The sequence below is a fragment of the Zalophus californianus genome, chromosome 10, assembly GCF_009762305.2.
Source record: "Zalophus californianus isolate mZalCal1 chromosome 10, mZalCal1.pri.v2, whole genome shotgun sequence".
Taxonomy (NCBI): Eukaryota; Metazoa; Chordata; class Mammalia; order Carnivora; family Otariidae; genus Zalophus; species Zalophus californianus.
This window is the reverse complement of record NC_045604.1, coordinates 65,670,931-65,690,772: the sequence shown is the minus strand read 5'-3', so window position 1 is coordinate 65,690,772 and position 19,842 is coordinate 65,670,931. Positions and strand designations below refer to the sequence as shown.

At 42.2% G+C, this 19,842-nt stretch overlaps 1 protein-coding gene across 4 annotated transcripts in view; it reads right to left on the bottom strand.

Moving 5' to 3' along the window:
- Positions 1 to 205: 205 nt before the first annotated feature.
- The window catches only part of CNST (consortin, connexin sorting protein), a 114,221-nt gene continuing 94,584 nt past the window's right edge, over positions 206 to 19,842 (bottom strand). For all 4 annotated transcript variants that reach the window (XM_027610790.2, XM_027610789.2, XM_027610791.2 and 1 more), the window contains 2 exons: positions 8,049 to 8,184; positions 206 to 2,821 (listed from right to left, as the gene is read on the bottom strand). In XM_027610790.2, coding sequence (XP_027466591.1) covers positions 2,616 to 2,821; positions 8,049 to 8,184 — 342 coding nt within the window. In that variant the 3' untranslated portion in view covers positions 206 to 2,615. The remainder of the gene's footprint in view (positions 2,822 to 8,048; positions 8,185 to 19,842) is intronic.

The following is a 19,842-nucleotide window of genomic DNA, read 5'->3' as shown; positions in this document are numbered from 1 at the left end:
TTTCAGTTACTGTATCAGGCAGATAGGGGAGGGGTTTTAGAACCAGAAGAGCTTTCACGTAGGGACTTCTTAGACTTCCCAAAATAGACGGCCGTCTGCTTGTGGGGCCAGACCAACCTCTCAAAGCATTTCACACTGTCGCTTTAAAGCAATTTTTCTCAGCACCCCAGGGTTCAAATAAACTCTCTGAGACGCTGTGTTGGTGTCATTTTAAATTACAAGCTTTATCTGTTACCCTCAAATACAGTTCTTAGGGAAGATTAGTTACAAATAGTTGTCAGTACTTTCAAATGGCAGAAAAAATTACATTGTAGTAAAACTGGAATGAATTTTTTACGCGTGAGATAACAATTTTTTTTATCACCAGATGGAGTTATTCCAATTCATGCAATAAATGACTATTACATTTTTTAAAGTTGCCCTAATTTTTCTAGTTGAGATTTCATGCTTATTTTAAGTCAAGATATCAATATGCTCCTGAGCTCACCTCACGCTCCCTGGGAAGCAATGAGAACACACACAGTTTGTCTGACACTCCCTGGGCCCCTGAGAACCCCATATTCTATCTCAGTCCTTGTGCTCCAGTGTGAGATCTTCAGTTTCAGCAAATGTGACACTATGGTTTATTTAGGACTTCAATAGTGACCTAAAAGAGGTGAACAGGAGGGAAATTCTGATTTATCTTGACATAAAACTGGCAGAAATCCCCACCACCAAATTCCTGTAACTAGAAATCACGAGGGTTAAACAGAAGAGGTTTGTCTCTGATGGGGATGCCCCTCACAGCGGATTTGGGTAGAATATCTTTTCTAGAACCACGTGAGATAGTACCATCAACATTTTACATAGTTTACATACCATCTGAATACAAATTCTTAAAATTTATAATAGAACATTAAAATAATCCTCTAATAAAATCAGCCTTAAGTATAAGGAATCTAAATTTCACTCTCTTGTACACTTCTAAATAAATATCTTTGATCTATAATTCTTGAAAATATTACAGTTTATGGTGACATGATAGAGACAAGTCAAACAGTATTATAAGTGAAAATAAAACATCAACTTAAAAATTAACAAACCTAAAAATACACTGAACCGAAATTATAGAAAATCAAAACACTAAGTACATAGCAATTAAATACATAGCATTGGGATAACCGAACGCATGCTCAACAACAGACTTCCAACTTATATAAAAAGCCCTTTAAAAGTCATATAATCTAAATAAATAGCAGAAACACACCAGGAGGTACTGTACCAGCCAGTAACAACTAGAAAGTAATTTCTCCCTTTTTCTTTCAAACGATCCTAACAAAAAACATGAAATAATGGTCACTTGCTAAAAAACTAGAATTCATGTGTTCTGTTTTTGTTAAAAGGCTGCCTATGCTATAAAAAGCCAAAGCAAGGCTTTCTAAATGTTAGACCACTGTACCTTAGAAAAGGAAATGCCACCAAACCAACAGATTGAAACAAAAATCACACACTTACCTATTTAAGATATGATTGATTGAATTTTCGCTGAACGGCCCCATAAGAGGTCTAAATCAAGCCCATGATGTGAATGCACATTCAAACAGCTGAATGTGTGATTTGTTAATACTGAATTATATATCGTGATTTAATTTCATTTGCCAAAGTAGGAGTTTATTTTACATAAGACCAGAATTAAAACATCTAGAGCAGGAACCAATATCTTCTTCATCTTTGTATTCTGGTTCTTAGATTCTCAGAACATACTAACAGGTGCTCACCTACTGAGAAGTGAGTCCAGCACTCAACATTCTTCAGGAAGCACTGAATCCATGATGAAGCTGGGTGCCTGAGACTTAGAGGGAGCTCTTTAGTTTTTCCTCTTTACCACTAGGCCTATGATTAATTTCTGGCTAGTTAATCAAATTAATTGTCACAGATCTATCACAGTGTCTGATTTCAGGGCCGAGATTTCTACCACTCATCTGTTCCACAGTTAAGCCTTCTATTTGTGCCCAAACATCTATAGTCAGGTTCAAATAAAGATCATCTTTGTTATTCTGGGTCGGGTATTTGCTTATGATAACCATCTAAAACAGACATGCATGCATGCGCGTGCATGCGCACACACACAATCATTTCACAGATGAAGAACAGAATCCAGAAATAATGTACAAAGCCTAAATTACACAGTTCCCAAGGTTAACTAAAAAAAGACAATGAAACCATAAGGTAACTCCTTTTGATTATACACAAACTTATTGCATGATGGCTGGAAGCAATGTCTTTGGACCAACAAATGTAAACCAAGTGTCCTTTAACCATTAGCTCGACAAGGCAGCTAAAAATGGTGGGGCTCCAACAATGCCCTTGAGATTCTGCTGGGCGTAGCTCGCTCCCCTAGGAAGTAGCACGGAGTGGGTGGATGTGCTCTCCAAAGACCATTCCTTCCATCCACAATGCTCAGGGTTATTCTGAGAGCTCCTCTGGATTACCATTTCAAGCTGCCGTTTCTGGAAGTCCAGGGCTCCTCGCTGGGGAGAGGGGATGCATGTTACAGAACTCTGAAAATAAAAGCCGTTTAGAAAGGTTCACTCTTTGATTCTCACTGCCAGCATGCCTGTGCCTCTTGAGTGCTGCTAGGAGAGGTAGACCCAGTGTTTCAGTTCCGCCATTCCCTGCAGTAACTTAGTGTAATAGAAGTCCATGTTGTCCGCAAAGTCTGTACAAACGGGCGACTCCATGTCACCAAAAGTACAGTACAATGCAGTTCCTCCAACACTCAGGAAAACCGTTGCTATGCACAGCAAGACCAGTAAAATACAGGAACCACCTCCAACTTCATCTGCAAACATGAGAACAGAGTAAGGTTAAATTGGTGCAAAATGGAAATCCCAGTGTCTGCTGTCTTCTCGCTGGTCACAGTAAGTAGACATTTCTAGTTAACCTGAGTCCTCCAGGGGCTGGAGTCACTGACAGAAAGCTAGTGCACGTGAGGACTGCACGGGACCCACCTGATAGTTACCACAGACACACGCCTATCAGGCAGCACACACACCTGTCAGTCACCACACACACCTATCAGTCAGCACACACACCTGTCAGTCTCCAGACACACCTGTCAGTCACCACAGACATACACTGTCAGTCACCACACACATACACCTATCAGTCACCACAGACACATACCTGTCAGTCAGCACACACACCTGTCAGTCTCCACAGACACACACCTGTCAGTCACCACATACACTGTCAGTCACCACACACATACACCTATCAGTCACTACAGACACACGCTTGTCAGTCTCCACAGACACATACCTGTCAGTCAGCACACACACCTGTCAGTCACCACACACACACCTATCAGTCAGCACACACACCTGTCAGTCTCCACACACACCTGTCTCCACAGACACACACCTGTCAGTCACGACACACACCTGTCAGTGTCCAGACACACACCTGTCAGTCACCATAGACATACATCTGTCAGTCACCAGAGACATACACCTGTCAGTCACCACACACACCTGTCAGTCACCACAGACATACACCTGTCAGTCACAACACACACCTGTCAGTCACCAGACACAACACACCTGTCAGTCACCACAGACACACACCGGCTAGTCACCACAGACAAACACCTGTTAGTCACCACAGACAAACACCTGTTAGTCACCACAGACACATACATCTGTGGAGCCTGTCAATGCTAAAATGAAAACTAGCTCATTTATACAACGAATATAATCACTTCCATTAAAAAAGAAAAGAAGGGCAGTACTTCTCTGATGTGCTCAGAGCCTTATTTTAGGGTACAAATTACAATCTCAATATTACAGTATCTTTGGAGTTCACATCATGAGCTCACCTTAAAGCAAGGTCAATTTGATATTAAACAATAAAAAATTGTCTTTGGGTGGGATCACTTTTGCATCTCACTCAATTTTACTCGTTTTTTTTTTTTTTTATTTGAGAGAGAGAGAATGAGAGACAGAGAGCATGAGAGGGAAGAGGGTCAGAGGGAGAAGCAGACTCCCTGCTGAGCAGGGAGCCAGATGCGGGACTTGATCCCAGGACTCCAGGACCATGACCTGAGCTGAAGGCAGTTGCTTAACCAACTGAGCCACCCAGGTGCCCCTTGTTTTTTTTTTTTTTAACTGTATTTATTTGAGAAAGAGAGAAAGCAAAGAGGGGGAGTGGCAAGCAGAGGGAGAAGCAGACTCCCCACTGAGCAAGGAGCCTGATGTGGGACTTGATCCCAGGACCCTGGGATCATGACCTGAGCTGAAGGCAGACACTTAACCCACTGAGCCACCCAGGTGCCCTTACTCAATTTTACTCTTACCATTTAGTGAAACAGTGATGTTCTAGCTAGTACAGTGATTTCTTTTTATTTTGCTTAAAAACAAGCAGGACTGTTTTTATTAAAAATGTATCAGTCTCTCTATATTTAGAAAATAGCTATACGACGAACCATGAGAGACAATGGACTCTGAAAAACAAACTGAGGGTTCTAGAAGGGAGGGGGGTGGGGGGATGGGTTAGCCTGGTGATGGGTATTAAAGAGGGCACGTTCTGCGTGGAGCACTGGGTGTTACGCACAAACAATGAATCATGGAACACTACATCAAAAGCTAATGATGTAATGTATGGTGATTAACATAACAATAAAAAATAATTTAAAAATTAGTATGTAAAAAAAAGAAAATAGCTATTCTTTGGTTGGAAAGCCTTAATGATCATTCATAATTTAAAAATTTTTAAATTTGGAAAAAGACTGAAAAGTTTTATGATCAGCATGATGAGAAAGTACCAGAACCTTCTTGGAAGGTGATCTGGCAGTATCTATTAAAACTTTAATTTATCCTCCTGGGCACCTGGGTGGCTCAGTCGTTAAGCATCTGCCTTCAACTCAGGGTCATGATCCCACGGTCCTGGGACTGAACCCCACATCAGGCTCCCTGCTCAGCGAGAAGCCTGCTTCTCTCTCTCCACTCCCCCATTTGTGTTCCCTCTCTTGCTGTGTCTCTGTCAAATAAATAAAATCTTTAAAAAAAAAAAATTATCCTCCTGACTGGGACATGTTTGAGGACGAGGGAGTGTGCGGGGACAAAGCTGAGACAACAGGTATAAGCCAGGACCGCCTCAGGGCAGCTGGACCCTATCACTTAGTCCAACAAATTCACTTCCGGGAATCAGCCTATAGATTAGCACATCACAAACTAGCATATTTACAGGCATGTTCACTTTGACAAAGTCTGTTAGAGCATAAAGTTGAGAATAACTCAGTTATTCCAATTATAATGGAACAGTTAAATAATCATGGGACATTCATATAATGAAATAACATGCAATTGTTTAACAGAATGAAGTAAGTTTAATATGTTCTCTCATAGGAAGACATCCAAGATCGATGGTTAAATGAAAAAGAAGTGACATAACAGTATAATGAACCCATTTGTGTTAAAACCAAAAACACGTATGTGTCAGTGTGTCTATACACATGTGCACACATATATACACAATGTGTCCTGAAAAGATGGTAAGAAACTTCAATTAGTACTTGGGGGAAACCCTCAAGGGAAGATCAGAAGACTTGACACTGTTTTACTTCATGACTGTGCGAGGTTTTTTTTCTTTTTTTTTTAAGATTTTATTTATTTATTTTAGAGAGCGAGAGAAAAGAGATAAAAGAGAGCATGCACATGTGGTGGGGCAGAGGGAGAGAGAGAATCCCAAGCAGACTCCCTGCTGAATGCAGAGCCCAACATGGGGCTCCATCTCACAACCCAGAGATCGTGACCTGCCGAAACCAAGAGTTGGACTGCACCACTCAGGTGCTCCATTACTGCATGAGTTTTTTCATGATTAACATATATTACTTTTATGATAAAAACCCCCACATTTTATAAAACATAATATAAACAAAATAGACTTTTGGGGAAGATTTTACAGGATTACGTGAATATATTCTTCCTGTAAAAATTCAAACACAAAAACATCTAAGAATCTAAGGGACTCTTTTTCTCCTACTCAAGCATATTCCCCTCCCACCCCAGAGGCAAATACACTTTGGTGTGTATCCTTCCAGATCAAAGACACAGGTTTAAGGATTCTTACTGTTTTTTTTTTATTTGACAGAGAGAGACACAGTGAGAGAGGGAACACAAGCAGGTGGGGCGTGGGAGAGGGAGAAGCAGGCTTTCCACTGAGCAGGGAGCCCAATGTGGGGCTCGATCCCAGGACCCTGGGATCATGACCTGAGCCGAAGGCAGATGTTTAACCAACTGAGCCACCCAGGTGCCCCAGGATTCTTATATAAATAGGATTATGTAGGGGCACCTAGGTGGCTCAGTTGGTTAAACGTCTGCTTTCGGTTCAGGTCATGATCTCAGGGTTCTAGGATCAAGCGCCAAGTCAGTCTCCCTGCTCAGTGGGGAGTCTGCTTCTCCCTCTCTCTCACCCCCCTTCCACTTGTGTGCATGCTTGCTCTCTAATAAATAAAATCTTTAAAAAAAACCTTAAAAAATAGGACTATGTAATTATACTTTCTATGATTTACAAATTTAGTTTAATAAATTTTAAGTCAATAGGTTTGATAATTTATATGCATCCATGCAAATATATTTTTCTACAAATGAATAAGTATAATATCATTACTGTAGTTCTTGGGGTTTTTTGGTTTTTGTTTTTTTGGTCAGTTCAGCTTTTTTCACCCTCTTTTCTGTTTTTTTTTGGCATCATGCACTCCCATCCCCTCATCTATGTTAACCATCTAGTACATGTAGTTTTCCATGTTTTTCTTCATAATCCTATATTTCTATGTGAACATTCAATATGCTATTTAAAATAAACATTTGTCTTGTTTGTTTTATCGACAGGTGTTGAAACTGTTTAGAGCTTCGTGGCTAAACCAGGAGGCCTCGAGGCACAGGTGGCTGCCGAGCAGAAGCTAAGTGACTGGGCTAAGATGTGATGGCCACCAAGTACGTAGGAACATCATCTGTACATCCGGGGCTCCTCTTGGTAAGCAACGATTCAGTGCCATTCGTGCAGAGAACCAAGCACTCTGGAGAAGCCTGGGTGCAGAGGTAAAAGGAGGGATGGGAAGGGATCGTTTCCAAGGCTCCTTTATAACTGTAAATTGGAAGCTTTCTTCTGTAGAAATTTAGAGACCTCTACTGCTGTCACTTTATGTGCCTAGAAAGCACAGGTATGTTTACTCTGTTATTTTAGCAGTGCTGTTATTTTATAAACTTGAGAAGCCCCCTGAAAAGCTCTTGGCTGTATTTCTTCTCACCCTTATTGACCTAGGCCTCGGGTAGCCCTAGCAACCATCACACCCACACCCACACCCACACATACAGGCCCAGGAGGGAGGGGTCAAAGGTGAGCAGCAGTGTTACAGCGCTGCGAGGCACTTTCTCCTGTAGAGTTATGACGAAATCACCGGAGGGGGGCGCCTGGGTGGCTCAGGTCATGATCTTGAGGTCCTGGGATGGAGCCCCTTGTTGGGCTCCCTGCTCAGCAGGGCGTCTGCTTCTCCCTCTGCCTGCTGCCCCCCCATTTGTGCTCTCTCTGTCTCTCACTCTCACTCCCTCTCAAATAAAATCTTTAAAAAATAAATAAAATAAAAGCTAAAATACTTAAAAAAAAAATCACCAGAGAATATCCGAATATCCTTGTAATCCAGAAATATTTCTCAGACCTACAAAGGAGTATTAATGGTCACTTAAAAAAAAAAAAAAAAAGACAATAGCAGGCTCACTTAAAAAAAAAAAAAAGTATTAAACAGGAAATTGAAATGAGCTCCAAGCAGACCGTCAGTTGAGATAGGGAGGCCAGAAGTTGAAGTTTACGACTTGCTCACTTATTTGAACCAAATGCTAAGGAATAACAGAATTGCTGATGATCATTTGATTCTACATGTTCCTTTACAGAATATAATAAAGCAATGAAGTACACATGTTCTTTTTACAAACGCTATTATCAAACATACTCTCAGCTGACCCAGAGAAGCAGCTCAGTGCTAGACGGACCCCCCACCCCAGGTGCTTTACCTTGATCTAAGTCATCATCGATCTCCTGGAACCTCACTCTTCGTTTCGATGGTTTCTGCTGCATCTGGGCAGGATTGTCTCCTACACCCTCATTCCTCTTCTTTAATATAGAGACCAGTCCTTCTGCAGGGACAACCTGTCGGAGATAGTTCACATGGAACAGTAAAAAGGCCAATTCTACTCAACAGGCACTTGAATTTCTATTATAGGTTTATCCAATTCCTACAGAAAAAAACCATCACAATTAATCATCAGAATTGTTACAACAGAATAATACTTTTACTCTAAGGAGATGATAACAAAACACACACATCTGAAACTTGAGCAGCTCTCCCACAGCCCAGGGCTGACTCCCAGGCCCGGGGTCTGACGCAGAGCGCACCGACTGGAAACCAGGCCCTCTGTACCCACCCGGCTCTCGGCTCCATGTCCCCGGAGGGCACCTGTAAAATGATCACGCACAGCCCCACTCTGCTTAATCATGAGTGCTGGCGTTTGCTTTATAACAGATGCTGCTGGTCCACCACTTCTTTTTCCATTCACCAGCAATTTTTAAGAAATGAACGTGTGAGATGCAAAATATATTTGATGCCATGAACTCAAGAACCCGAGATGGGGAGTTGCATGCTCTACCGACTGAGCCAGCCAGGAGCCCCTTGATGCCAACTCTTAACATCAAAATGGGCAGTAAGCTTGGTTCCTCTGAGACACTATGTATTTATGAAATTATGCTCTACTGCTCACAATATTTTAAGGACTTCTCTTCTGGAATATCTCGGAGCCAGTTTCTTAGGGATATGTTACTTTGTAATATGCAGAGGTTGGCAAACTATGGGCAGTAGGCCAAAGGCCCCTTGCCTACTTTTTGTAAATAACATTTAATCAGAACACAGTCAAGCCCATTCATCCACATATCCTGTAGGGCTGCTGCAACCGCAGAAATGAGTAGCTCCAACAGACCCTAAAGTCTAAAATGTTTACTATTTGGCCCTTTGGAGAAAAAGTTGGCTAGAATCTCCTGACTCCCACCTCTACTTATTTCTATGCTGCCTCCGCCCCACCCCTTATTTAGGAACGAAGACAAAAACAAAACCCCTTGCCATTTAGGAGTTAAGAGACTCCACGGTGTAGGGAGAAGGGGATCAGTTGGTCGAGCCACACTAGGAAGAAAAGGCGCCCCCCCGCCCCCCCCCACGAAGCAGCAGGTTGATTCAAAGAAGTTAACCTGTGAGTTGGCCTGATGGACAAGCTGTAGGTGATGACATAAGTGGGCATTGTGGGCCTAACATGCAGATGTCAGTGACTTGCTAGGAGCAGGTCACTGGAAGCTGAAGGCTCTGCCTGTGATGTCATTTATCTGATTGATGGCATAAAATACTTAATGCGATTTCCAGCTCCAGCCAGCCATCTCTGATAATGTGCTATGCATAAATATTACTGATCCTGTTAGTTCTTTTTATAACTCAAGGCTTTTAGGGCCAAATGACTCAATATAATCTTCTACTGGGCTTCCCTGAACATGGGTCTATAGAAACCATTATCTCAAAAAAAAAAAAAATCAATGTTAGCAATTTATTCTTTTTTTATTTTTAAAAGATTTTATTTATTTATTTGAGAGAGAGAATGAGAGATAGAGAGCACAAGAGGAAAGAGGGTCAGAGGGAGAAGCAGACTCCCTGCTGAGCAGATAGCCCAATGTGGGACTCGATCCTGGGACTCCAGGATCATGACCTGAGCCAAAGGCAGTCGCTTAACAAACTGAGCCACCCAGGCGCCCAGCAATTTATTCTTTTTATAGGAAATGTGTATTTCAGGTGATGTCCTTCTTTTGAGAAAACGAAAGCACTTTAGTGACATTAAAATGGAACATACAAATATGCAAAGGAATAGTCTTTCAAATGTTTCTTTAGAAAGCAACAACATCAAACACTCCCTTTATCCAACATTAAAGAGCCCCTTTCTGCAACATAGAAGGACTTTACACGTACCGTACTGAAACGGAGAGGAAAAGAAGTCCTAATAAGTTTCTGAAGAGCAAGAGATAGAAAATGGAAATGACTTTAATGGCTATATTACTACTAATGATGTATCACTGATATTCTTTTTATTTTTTGTAAATGTAAAAAAAGGGGGGGATTTTCATAGACTATTTTCACGATCTATTTTTCCATAAAATAGAGTCATACATTTATCTACAGCGAATTCACCTAAAACCATAAGTGTTTTCAAGTTGCTTTAAATACTAAGAAAAAAAATCCTATTAAAAATTGTGGGGGAAGAGAAAAAGAGTAAGTGTGCGGATGAGCCCCAGAGTGGCATTTGTTACCTTTATATCTTTGTGATATGAATTTTCAATCTGTAAATTCAAGAAACAGACTCAAATCATAAATCAAAAGACAGTGCATGTGAACAAAAGTATATTGAAGGACTCAGCAAAACTCTTAAGTCATCTGGAAAAGCACAGATGTGCTCCCAAGACCCAGCAACCAGTCTTAGCACACTGGCTGGGAGGCCCCTACCCTAGTCCCTGCTTGGCCTCATCTGTGGCATCTGGCTCTGGAAGTCATGCGGGTAAGGAATACAAGCCTTCCCAAGTGGCCCCACCTTATTTACTGTGGGTAGTGATGAACTTTGGCAAGTTTTTGAAAGAGGGGAGAAATTACGGTTGTGTGGGATGGGTCAACGTTCTGTTTTGACACCCTCCCGCACCCAACCCTTACTTCTTGGCTAGAAATCTAACCACACCTTATACTTTCTTTTCCTTTTCCTCTCCCACCAAAAACTGCTTGTTTCAGCAGGCGCACCCCAGTGTGAAGTGAGGGTGTGTGCTCTTTTCTCTCCTTTCAGTCATGTTCAGGGACCTCCTCTGGGAATCTTTCTTTTCTCAGCGCCCTGGGGTCCTACAGTCTATAGACTCAGAACAAGGCATGGTGGGACCAAGTTTAGGCACGGGAGATGAGTGCCAAGAGGGAAACTCTTAGAAGACAGGTAGGTGTGGTCCTTTCTGTTTTGGAAAGAGTTTTGGGCAGGGGTCTTAGAACCTACCCCCACCATAGAAATTCTACCTACCACACCAAGGCAAACATAAAAAGTTTAAGAAACAACTTTGTCAGAGTTTTCCTTGATTCTGTGGTAGAAAGGCAAGTAAGCCAAAGCAAGGTCAGGGTCTCAGTTTGGGGTCTCACTCAAAAGACTGCCCAGTGTTTCTAAGTAGGTAGAGAAGATGATTTAGGACACATGGAAACATGTCTTCTCCAAACTGCCCTAAAAAAGGTCTCAAACCCTTCCCCCCCCTTTCTTTTTCTAACCACAATGTCAGCATTAAAAGGTTAATTTTTAAATCTCAAAACAATAAAGCTTTTATTTTTTTAAATTTATTTTTAAAGATTTTATTTATTTGACAGAGAGACAGCGAGAGAGGGAACACAAGGAGGGGGGGAGTGGGAAAGGGAGAAGCAGGCTTCCCGCGGAGCAGGGAGCTCGATGTGGGGCTCGATCCCAGGACCCTGGGATCATGACCTGAGCAGAAGGCAGACGCTTAACGACCGAGCCACCCAGGCGCCCCCCAATAAAGCTTTTAAAAACCAAATTTAGTTTCCCACTTCAATTACCAAGTTTTTTTCCTAACCAAACAAAATATAACAGCCCTTCCACTGAGAACAAAAAGAACGTCTAAGCTGTAATTAATGTAATTGTTGCTGGTGGTACTCCATGAATAAGTGAAGAATTAAAAACAAAAGCAAAACAAAACACCCATCTGGCCCAGTCCTGTACATTTGCAAATAAATAGTTCTACTGCACGTCCCCTCAAATATCAATGATTGTCTTAAATAGCATTTTAAGAATTAACTGGTCATAAAAAACAAAATTATTTTGCAACTCTACTGGCACAGTAAATCCTAATGTGACAAGGAAAACACTGAGAGGACCTTGCCTTTAGAACTGCCTCCGCAAAAAATTAAAGGAGAAAGCAGATACCACGTAATATTCCTCTAATGATAGAGGCTCACCCAATCCAGAATTTCAAGGCTGGTGAATTTTGAACAGGAACACATGCTTGGGTGTCTGAACAACTTGAGAAGTAACATTCACAAATCATATTCGTATATTATAAGTAGCTTACACACCAGTGATTTCACTCTAGAAAAAGGTGTCAAATTTACCACCACTGTTCACTGAAGGGACGAGATGTTCCCTGCCTGCTCCTTTAGATTTGGGCTCCATAATAAGACCTATAATTTGGTGGATCGGTACACATGTACACAACATGCCATATTTAATCTTCACAACTCTTATCACACAGGCATTATTAGTCCCATTTTACAGAACAAGCCAAGCTCAGACAACTAATATAACCTGCTTACATTTGTCGCACCAGCTACTGGCAGAGTTTGAATACAAGCTCATTAAACCTCTTGCCATTTTCTTTATGTGAAGAGATCTTATTTTCTATGACTATTAAAATTTTGCTTAGTGTCATCTGTTACATGTTGCAATTAAAGTGAGATGAACAGAATTTTCAAATAAACCTAAGCATTTTCTTTTGTCTTTCCAAAGTACTTTATATCTCTAGCAAAAACTCCTTACCTTACACATCGCCCCAATTAAGAGATGCTTCAACTAATGGCTAAATCCATTGATCTAGCGATGTGGGAGAGGAGATGGGTAGATGAAAGATCCTTTGTGTCATTCAATTAATCTGCAAGTAGATTAATGTCATGGCTCCTAATACAGCAAATTAATATTACAAGCCACAGCTGGAGCAAGAGGAGGTGGCTCCAGAGAGGAAAGCCATCTTCCGGACAGAACACGGTGGGGACCTCTGACCCCACACTTCTGTATCTACAACAGTGCAAAACGGAGAGAGCAAAAAGGAGGAAAAAACAAATAATGACAAAGTCTGTCAATGCTGAACTTTTAAAAGATGAGTTTAAAGAGGAAAAAGGTTTTTAAAAAAATAAAAATAGGAGTTAATCATGTCTCTAAGTTTCTAAATTAGGCACTACCTCGTGTTTTTGTAATTTGCTTAACAGGACAATTTCATAAGTACAAAACAGGAAAAGAAATAAGAATGTCAAGAACTACTCCACCTTTAATCCCCAGTAAATTGTTTAAATAGGTAGACTCCAGAACAAAACATTTGATGTTCCCGCCCTCAGAAGTGCATCTTCACTATATCCACTGCTGCGACCTAAACCCCACCCTCACTACTTCACACCTCAACTGTGGCAATAACCTGATGGGTCTCCTTGCTTTGGCCCTGCCTCCATACCTTCTAGTACCCACAGAGCAGCCAGGAAGCAGATCAGGTCACATCTCCCGCTCAAAACCATGGCTTTCCACCACTGACTGTGATTCCGGTTCCTGACCCTGGTCTGGAGGCCCTACAGGCACTGGCTTCAGCCTCCCCATCTTCCTGAACTCTCTGCTGTTCTTTCCCTTGTTCACTGCTCCAGCTGTGCTCTCCCAGTGCCTTCCCCCGACCTGGATTAAAAGAGCCCATTCCTCCACCCTGCCCACCAGCTCCATCTCTCTCCATTCCTCACCCTGCTGAGATTTAGGCACAGCCCTTAATGATATCTGAGTCTACACTGTTTATTTTTTTATTTTTATTTTATTTTTCTAAGTAGGCTCCATGCCCAATATGGAGCCCAACATGAGGTTTGAACTCATGACCCTGAAATTAAGCCCTGAGCTGAGATCAAGAGTCAGACTCAACAACTGAGCCACCCAGGTGCCCCTACATTATTTTTTTAAAAGATTTTATTTATTTATTTGACAGAGACACAGCGAGAGAGGGAACACAAGCAGGGGGAGTGGGAGAGGGAGAAGCAGGCTTCCCGCGGAGCGGGGAGCCCGATGCGGGGCTCAATCCCGGGACCCCGGGATCATGACCTGAGCCGAAGGCAGACGCTTAACGATTGAGCCACCCAGGTGCCCCTACATTGTTTACTTTTAAGTGAACTTATTTATTATGTGTGTCTCCCTCTAGAGAGTAAGCTTCACAAGAGTAGGGACCTGACCTGTGTTCGCTGGTGTGTCCTCAGTTCCTAGAATATAGTAGGTGCTCAACAAATAAGCCAAAGAGAAAATGAATACACAGATGAGCAGTTTACATATAGACAGCACCTAGCTTACACTTATTTGGATAACACAGATTTTCCCCTTAACATAATCAAAACTAAGTATGTTTTCAAAGGTTGTTTATCTTTCTAAGTACAGTAGGTTTAAAAACAAAAGCCTTGCCCCGTATTGGTAACTGTTATTGACAATAACGTGTTGGCTTTGTAGAAAATACAAAAATGTATTCAATAGCATCCCCACCCTTAAGGAGTTTGCAATTAGTGTAGACTAATTGTAGACTATTGTAGACAACTGTGTGTGCCCTATAGTAACAAGGAAAGAGAACAGCCCTAGATAGGACTTCAGGAGGCCAGGCAAGGCACGGGAACCTCCCCGCATCACTCTAAACTAAGTCATTCATTTGCTATTACCTGACTGGCCCCTTTGGGTCACCAGTTTGAGACCCCAAATTTAGTGCTAACCTAAGACCATTTGGAGGGGGAGACGAAGGTGATATGAGGAATGGGAAAACTTACTGAGGAGCTATGGCAAAAGCCCAGGAAGAAGCAATAAAGATGTAAATTAAAAGAATGATTACATGGAAAAGAGAAGCCGGGTGCAAGAGACTCGACAATCAAGAGGTGCACTAATTAGAAAGTTTAGAGGGCAGGACAAGGGTGCCTGGGTGGCTCACTTGGTTGGGTGACTGCCTTCAGCTCAGGTCATGATCCTGGAGTCTCGGGATCAAGTCCCGCGTCGGGCTCCCTGCTCAGTGGGGAGTCTGCTTCTCCCTCTGACCCTCTCCCACTTCACGTTCTCTCTTTCTCTCTCTTAAGTAAATAAATAAATCTTAAAAAAAAAAAAAAGATTTAGAGGCCAGGACAAGAAAGAAAGGCAAAGATGAGACCATCTGGCACAAGAAAAGGTAGGTCATCCCTGGATAATCCTTGGGAGGCTCCTTGGACTTTGACCTGAGTCCTGGGTCAACCATTGCCCATGAAGTGTCTTCTATGATTGGAAGACTGCATTTTCTCCACTGCAAGGAAGCGGGGCTTGCCCTGCTCCCCTGCAGAGAACAGCCACGATCACTGTTTCTAAAACCCTCCTTTGTGCAGGATCCACAGACCAGGTACCTACAGGATTTCATAAACTGCTGCTTAGCCCTGGCCTCCCATCTTAACTCCGTATGGAATCCCACAGTGGCTCGTCTTCACAAGACTTCCCCATCCCAGCGATCGAGCCAAGAGACAGAGATGAAGACAGCACGGAGGGCACTCTGAGGACACAGCATCTCTGAAGATAAATCATACAGCAACTCTGGGTCATTAGCGTTCTCCCCATCATAAAGTTTAAGGTTTTGTTTCCTGAGACACAGGGAGATCTGAAGATATCTAAGTAAATGTTGCGATAAAGACAGAACCAGGCACACGTTTTGCCCTCTTTCAGATCAAAAACTTTTTAGAGCCTCAAGCAGTAGCAAAGTGGCTTCTTCCCCAGCTATCACGTCCCCGCAAATAGATTACACATGTATATATTAATGAAGAAAAATGAATGGTTTATTTCCATAAGGTGTATCATGCTGCTAAAATGTGCTCACAAAGGGGATCTCTTGAATTATACACTATGATTATTTTCAATGTGAAAAGACATTGATTTTTTTTAAAGGTTTTATTTATCCATTAGAGAGAGAGAGAGGGCACAAGCAGAGGGAATGGCAGGCAGAGGGAGAGGGAGAAGATGTGGGACTCGATCCCAGGACCCTGGGATCATGACCTGAGCCGAAGGCAGATGCTCAACGAACTGCGCCACCCAGGTGCCCCAAGACAGATTAATTTTCATAAAATTTACCCAATATTCAATGTCACTCATTCAGAAAATAAAACAACTCTCTCATCCCCACTCCCTCATGGAACAATCTACCAAAAGCTGAGTGGATTTTTATTAGCAATATGGTGTTGAATCATGATACCACCTTGAATTTGAATATATTTCTTGTCTTAGGTTTGATGCTAGGAACAGCTGAAGAGTTTTGTTTTGTTTTTAAGAATTTATTTGAGAGAGAGAGAGTGTGTGTGCGCAGAAGTGGGGGGAGCAGAGGGAGAGGGAGAAGCAGACTCTGCACTGCGCGTGGAGCCTGACACGGGGCTCGATCCCACGACCCTGAGATCATGACCTGAGCCCAAGTCAAGAGTCGGACACGCAACCAACTGAGCCACCCAGGTGCCAAAGAACAGCTGAAGGGTTTTATTTTTTATTTTTATTTTTTTTTTATTTCAGCTGAAGGGTTTTAAAGAGAAGATAACACAACCCTCCCAGGTTCCAGAACCAAGCAAGTCAATGATTTACTGGCATTACCAGGCTCCTTGGGGAAAGGGAGTTTGGGTTCTGACATTAAAATAATCATGTCAGAATATTATGGGTATTACAATAAGATTTCATCTTTTCCCAAAAACTAGGTAGTTAAATTCAGCCACCAGATAACACCTGGACACCTGCTGGGAATGCAGGCTTTACACACGGAGTGTCCCTATCTGAATTTTCAGTCACTGCATCTGCGATGTCGTGGTTCACACAGCAGTTACGTAAAAATTACTGAGGGAACAGAAGAGTGAATCTCTCTACCTTGCTGATGCTGCACATGTAATAAACTTCTTATGTTAAAAATCTATGAAATAGGGGCACCTGGGTGGCTCAGTCGTTAAGCGTCTGCCTTTGGCCCAGGACATGATCCCAGGGTGCTGGGATAGAGCCCCACATCGGGCTCCCTGCTCAGCGGGAAGCCTGCTTCTCCCTCTCCCACTCCCCCTGCTTGTGTTCCTGCTCTCGCTGTGTCTCTCTCTGCCAAATAAATAAATAAAATCTTAAAAAAAAATCTATGAAATGAGCATCAATGCTTTTGATGCTTTTTAAAAGAGCAGGTTACACTTCTGGTGAGAGTGTGTCACTTTTTACATGAGAAAGAACATTAGTGCCCCAGACACTAAGCTATCATTCTACTTAGCAAAGTTATTCTGGATTTAAAAATTCTCCTCAAACCCAGAAAAGTTTCATTTACACATGCCTCTGCATCACTGAATTAAACGAGTGTAGATCGTTTTAGTTCTCTAAGAGATTTTGCATGAATTGTTTCATCTGATGGGATGAACCTGGTTGTTTAAAGGACACAGCAAACACTCCTGCTGGGCTGGTGGTGGCTGCCAAGGCCCAGGAGCACTGCAGACAGAGCTGAGCAATGCAGGAGTAGGAAGAGAATGAGAGCAGGAAGACCAGCAAAAAGGGAAAACATGGCAGTGAAAGAACATTCCACCATAATCACAGAGGTCGGAAGAGTGGGGAGCAGTGAGGAAATCGCTGAGGGGCAGAGACACTCACAGGAGAAAGGGCAGGGTGGGAAGAGAGACCAAAGGGCTCCTAGAATGGCACAGCCATGTGGACATTATGCTCTGTATCCCCAATTCACCCAAGTACAGAAGCATGAAAAATATTTTAAAAACAATTCCAGTAAAATTACCCAAGTGAGCCCCCAAGAGATGAAATCAGAAGTTCATCTGATTCCTCATTGTATCCTCAGCACTTGATGTGAGATAGCCTTAGGAGAATTCTGCTGAAAGCATGCAACTGTGTTTGGATTAAAAAGAAGTTTGGGGCGGGGGGTGCCTGGGTGGCTCGGGTCCTGGAATCGAGGCCCATGTTGGGCTCCCTGCTCAGCTGAGAGTCTGCTTCTCCCTCTCCTGCCCTCCCCACTGCTCGTGCTCTCTCTCAAATAAATAAATTAATTAATTAAAAAGAAGAAGAAGTTTGCACTTATAAGCAAACCCACTATCACCTGGACATTTTACTTAGCCCAAAACTTCACTCTGAAGGTATTAAGGAATTTGTAAGCATTAGTGATTTTTTAGTTTTGGAATTTTATTTTTTTGTTTTAAAATTTTTTTATTTATTTGACAGAGAGAGAGAGCACAAGTAGGCAGAGCAGCAGGGAGAGGGAGAGAGAGAAGCAGGCTTCCCACTGAGCAGGGAGCCCGATGTGGGCTCAATCCCAGGACCCCGGGATCATGACCTGAGCCGAAGGCAGACACTTAACGACTGAGCCACCCAGGTGCCCCAAGTTTTGAAATTTTATTTTTTATTTTAATTATTTTATTTTATTTTATTTTTCAAGTTTTGAAATTCTTATTAAAAACTCTTTTCCTAACAGGGTAAGGCAGAATTTATTGACGTATCCTCCTCAGAATGGAGAAGGAAATATTCGGAAACAGTCTGTTCAGCATTATCACAGGAATGCAAATTAGTTTTGTTAATTATATGTAGCTTTTGAGGTTCTTAAAACAGCATAACTTAACAGATCAATAGAATTTTAGGAAAGGGAACCATCACACATAAAAAATAACTTCACAGGAAAGACAACTTTAAAAATGTGAATAGTTTCCACCGCCTGCTAGGTATTATCCAGTAGGGAAAACTGACGTTATGAGCCTGAGGAAGGAACACTCCGCTTGGTTGTAATACAATGTGAGTTCAACAGCAAACCCCCACCGTAAGTGTTCTGCAAAGTAGGGAGATGCAACAGGGGAGCTCTGACCCTTTTTCACCGTTTATACCTAAAAAGGTAAAATTAGACCTTCTGTCTTTTCCCCAGATGGTCAACTTGATTATTGGTGTGAAAAGCAGTGGTCAGAGAAGGCTGACCTTGTGGTATAACAGCTAGATTTGAATCCAGGTGTGACTTCTGTTTCGATGGTTCCCTGTATCAGAGGCCTGGTGAAAATAAACAAGGGAAGGAATGCTGGGTCTAGTGCTTTACTACTGGCTCTATTTAATTTTTTTTAAATGAAAACACTTTTCTTTCAAATACTTTTTTTTATTTTTAAGTAATCTCTATACCTAAGGTGGGGCTTGAACTCACAACCCCAAGAGCAAGAGTTACCTGCCCCACCGACTTAGCCAGCCAGGTGCCCTCTATTTAATTTTTTTTAACTTTAAGAAAAAATTGTGGTAAGATACGTCTAACATAAAACTGCAATTTTAACAACTGAGTGGCATTAGCTATATTCATAGTGTTGTGCCGCCACTACCAGTAGCGACTTCTAAAATTTCCATCCACCCAAACAGAAACTCTGCACTCATTAAGCATATGAAACAATTTCAAGAGGAAATTAGGAAGAAAAAAACCATAGTTTATGGAGGGCTGACTTGTAAGTGGTAATAAAAATCTGGTTAAAATAAACAAATGAATGAATACTGGATCAAGTGCCTTCCTATTCTATCCAACTTTGTCAAGACTAGTTGCTGGGGAGCTGACTAGAGGAGGCAATGCAGGGAGCCAGTGACCTCACGCCGATGAAGTGAGCAAGCTCCCACAGGGCTCCGCCTTTCCGGGCACACTGGTGCCTACTTTGGCTCTGTTGCTTTTCCAGTTTCTACTCGAAGTGTGTTCCTCCCCGACCTGCCCAATGATGATGCAGAATTAGAAAACAATGTTTATAAATGGGACTTAAAAGCTGACTTGGAAAAAACTATAAGATGAAAAACAGGAAGAGTAGCTGGTATCCTAATTTTCAGGGGAGGATACAGCGACGTGGAGAGGTCAGCAGGAACTCTGTAGGGCTGCTAGCTGGTGGGTCTGTATGTGACCTCAGACTTAGACCTCTTTCCACTATATGAGGCCACCTTCCCAGGGAGCTACAGTTTGCATACGGCTTTTTTTCCCCCTTAACTGTTTTTTTAAAGA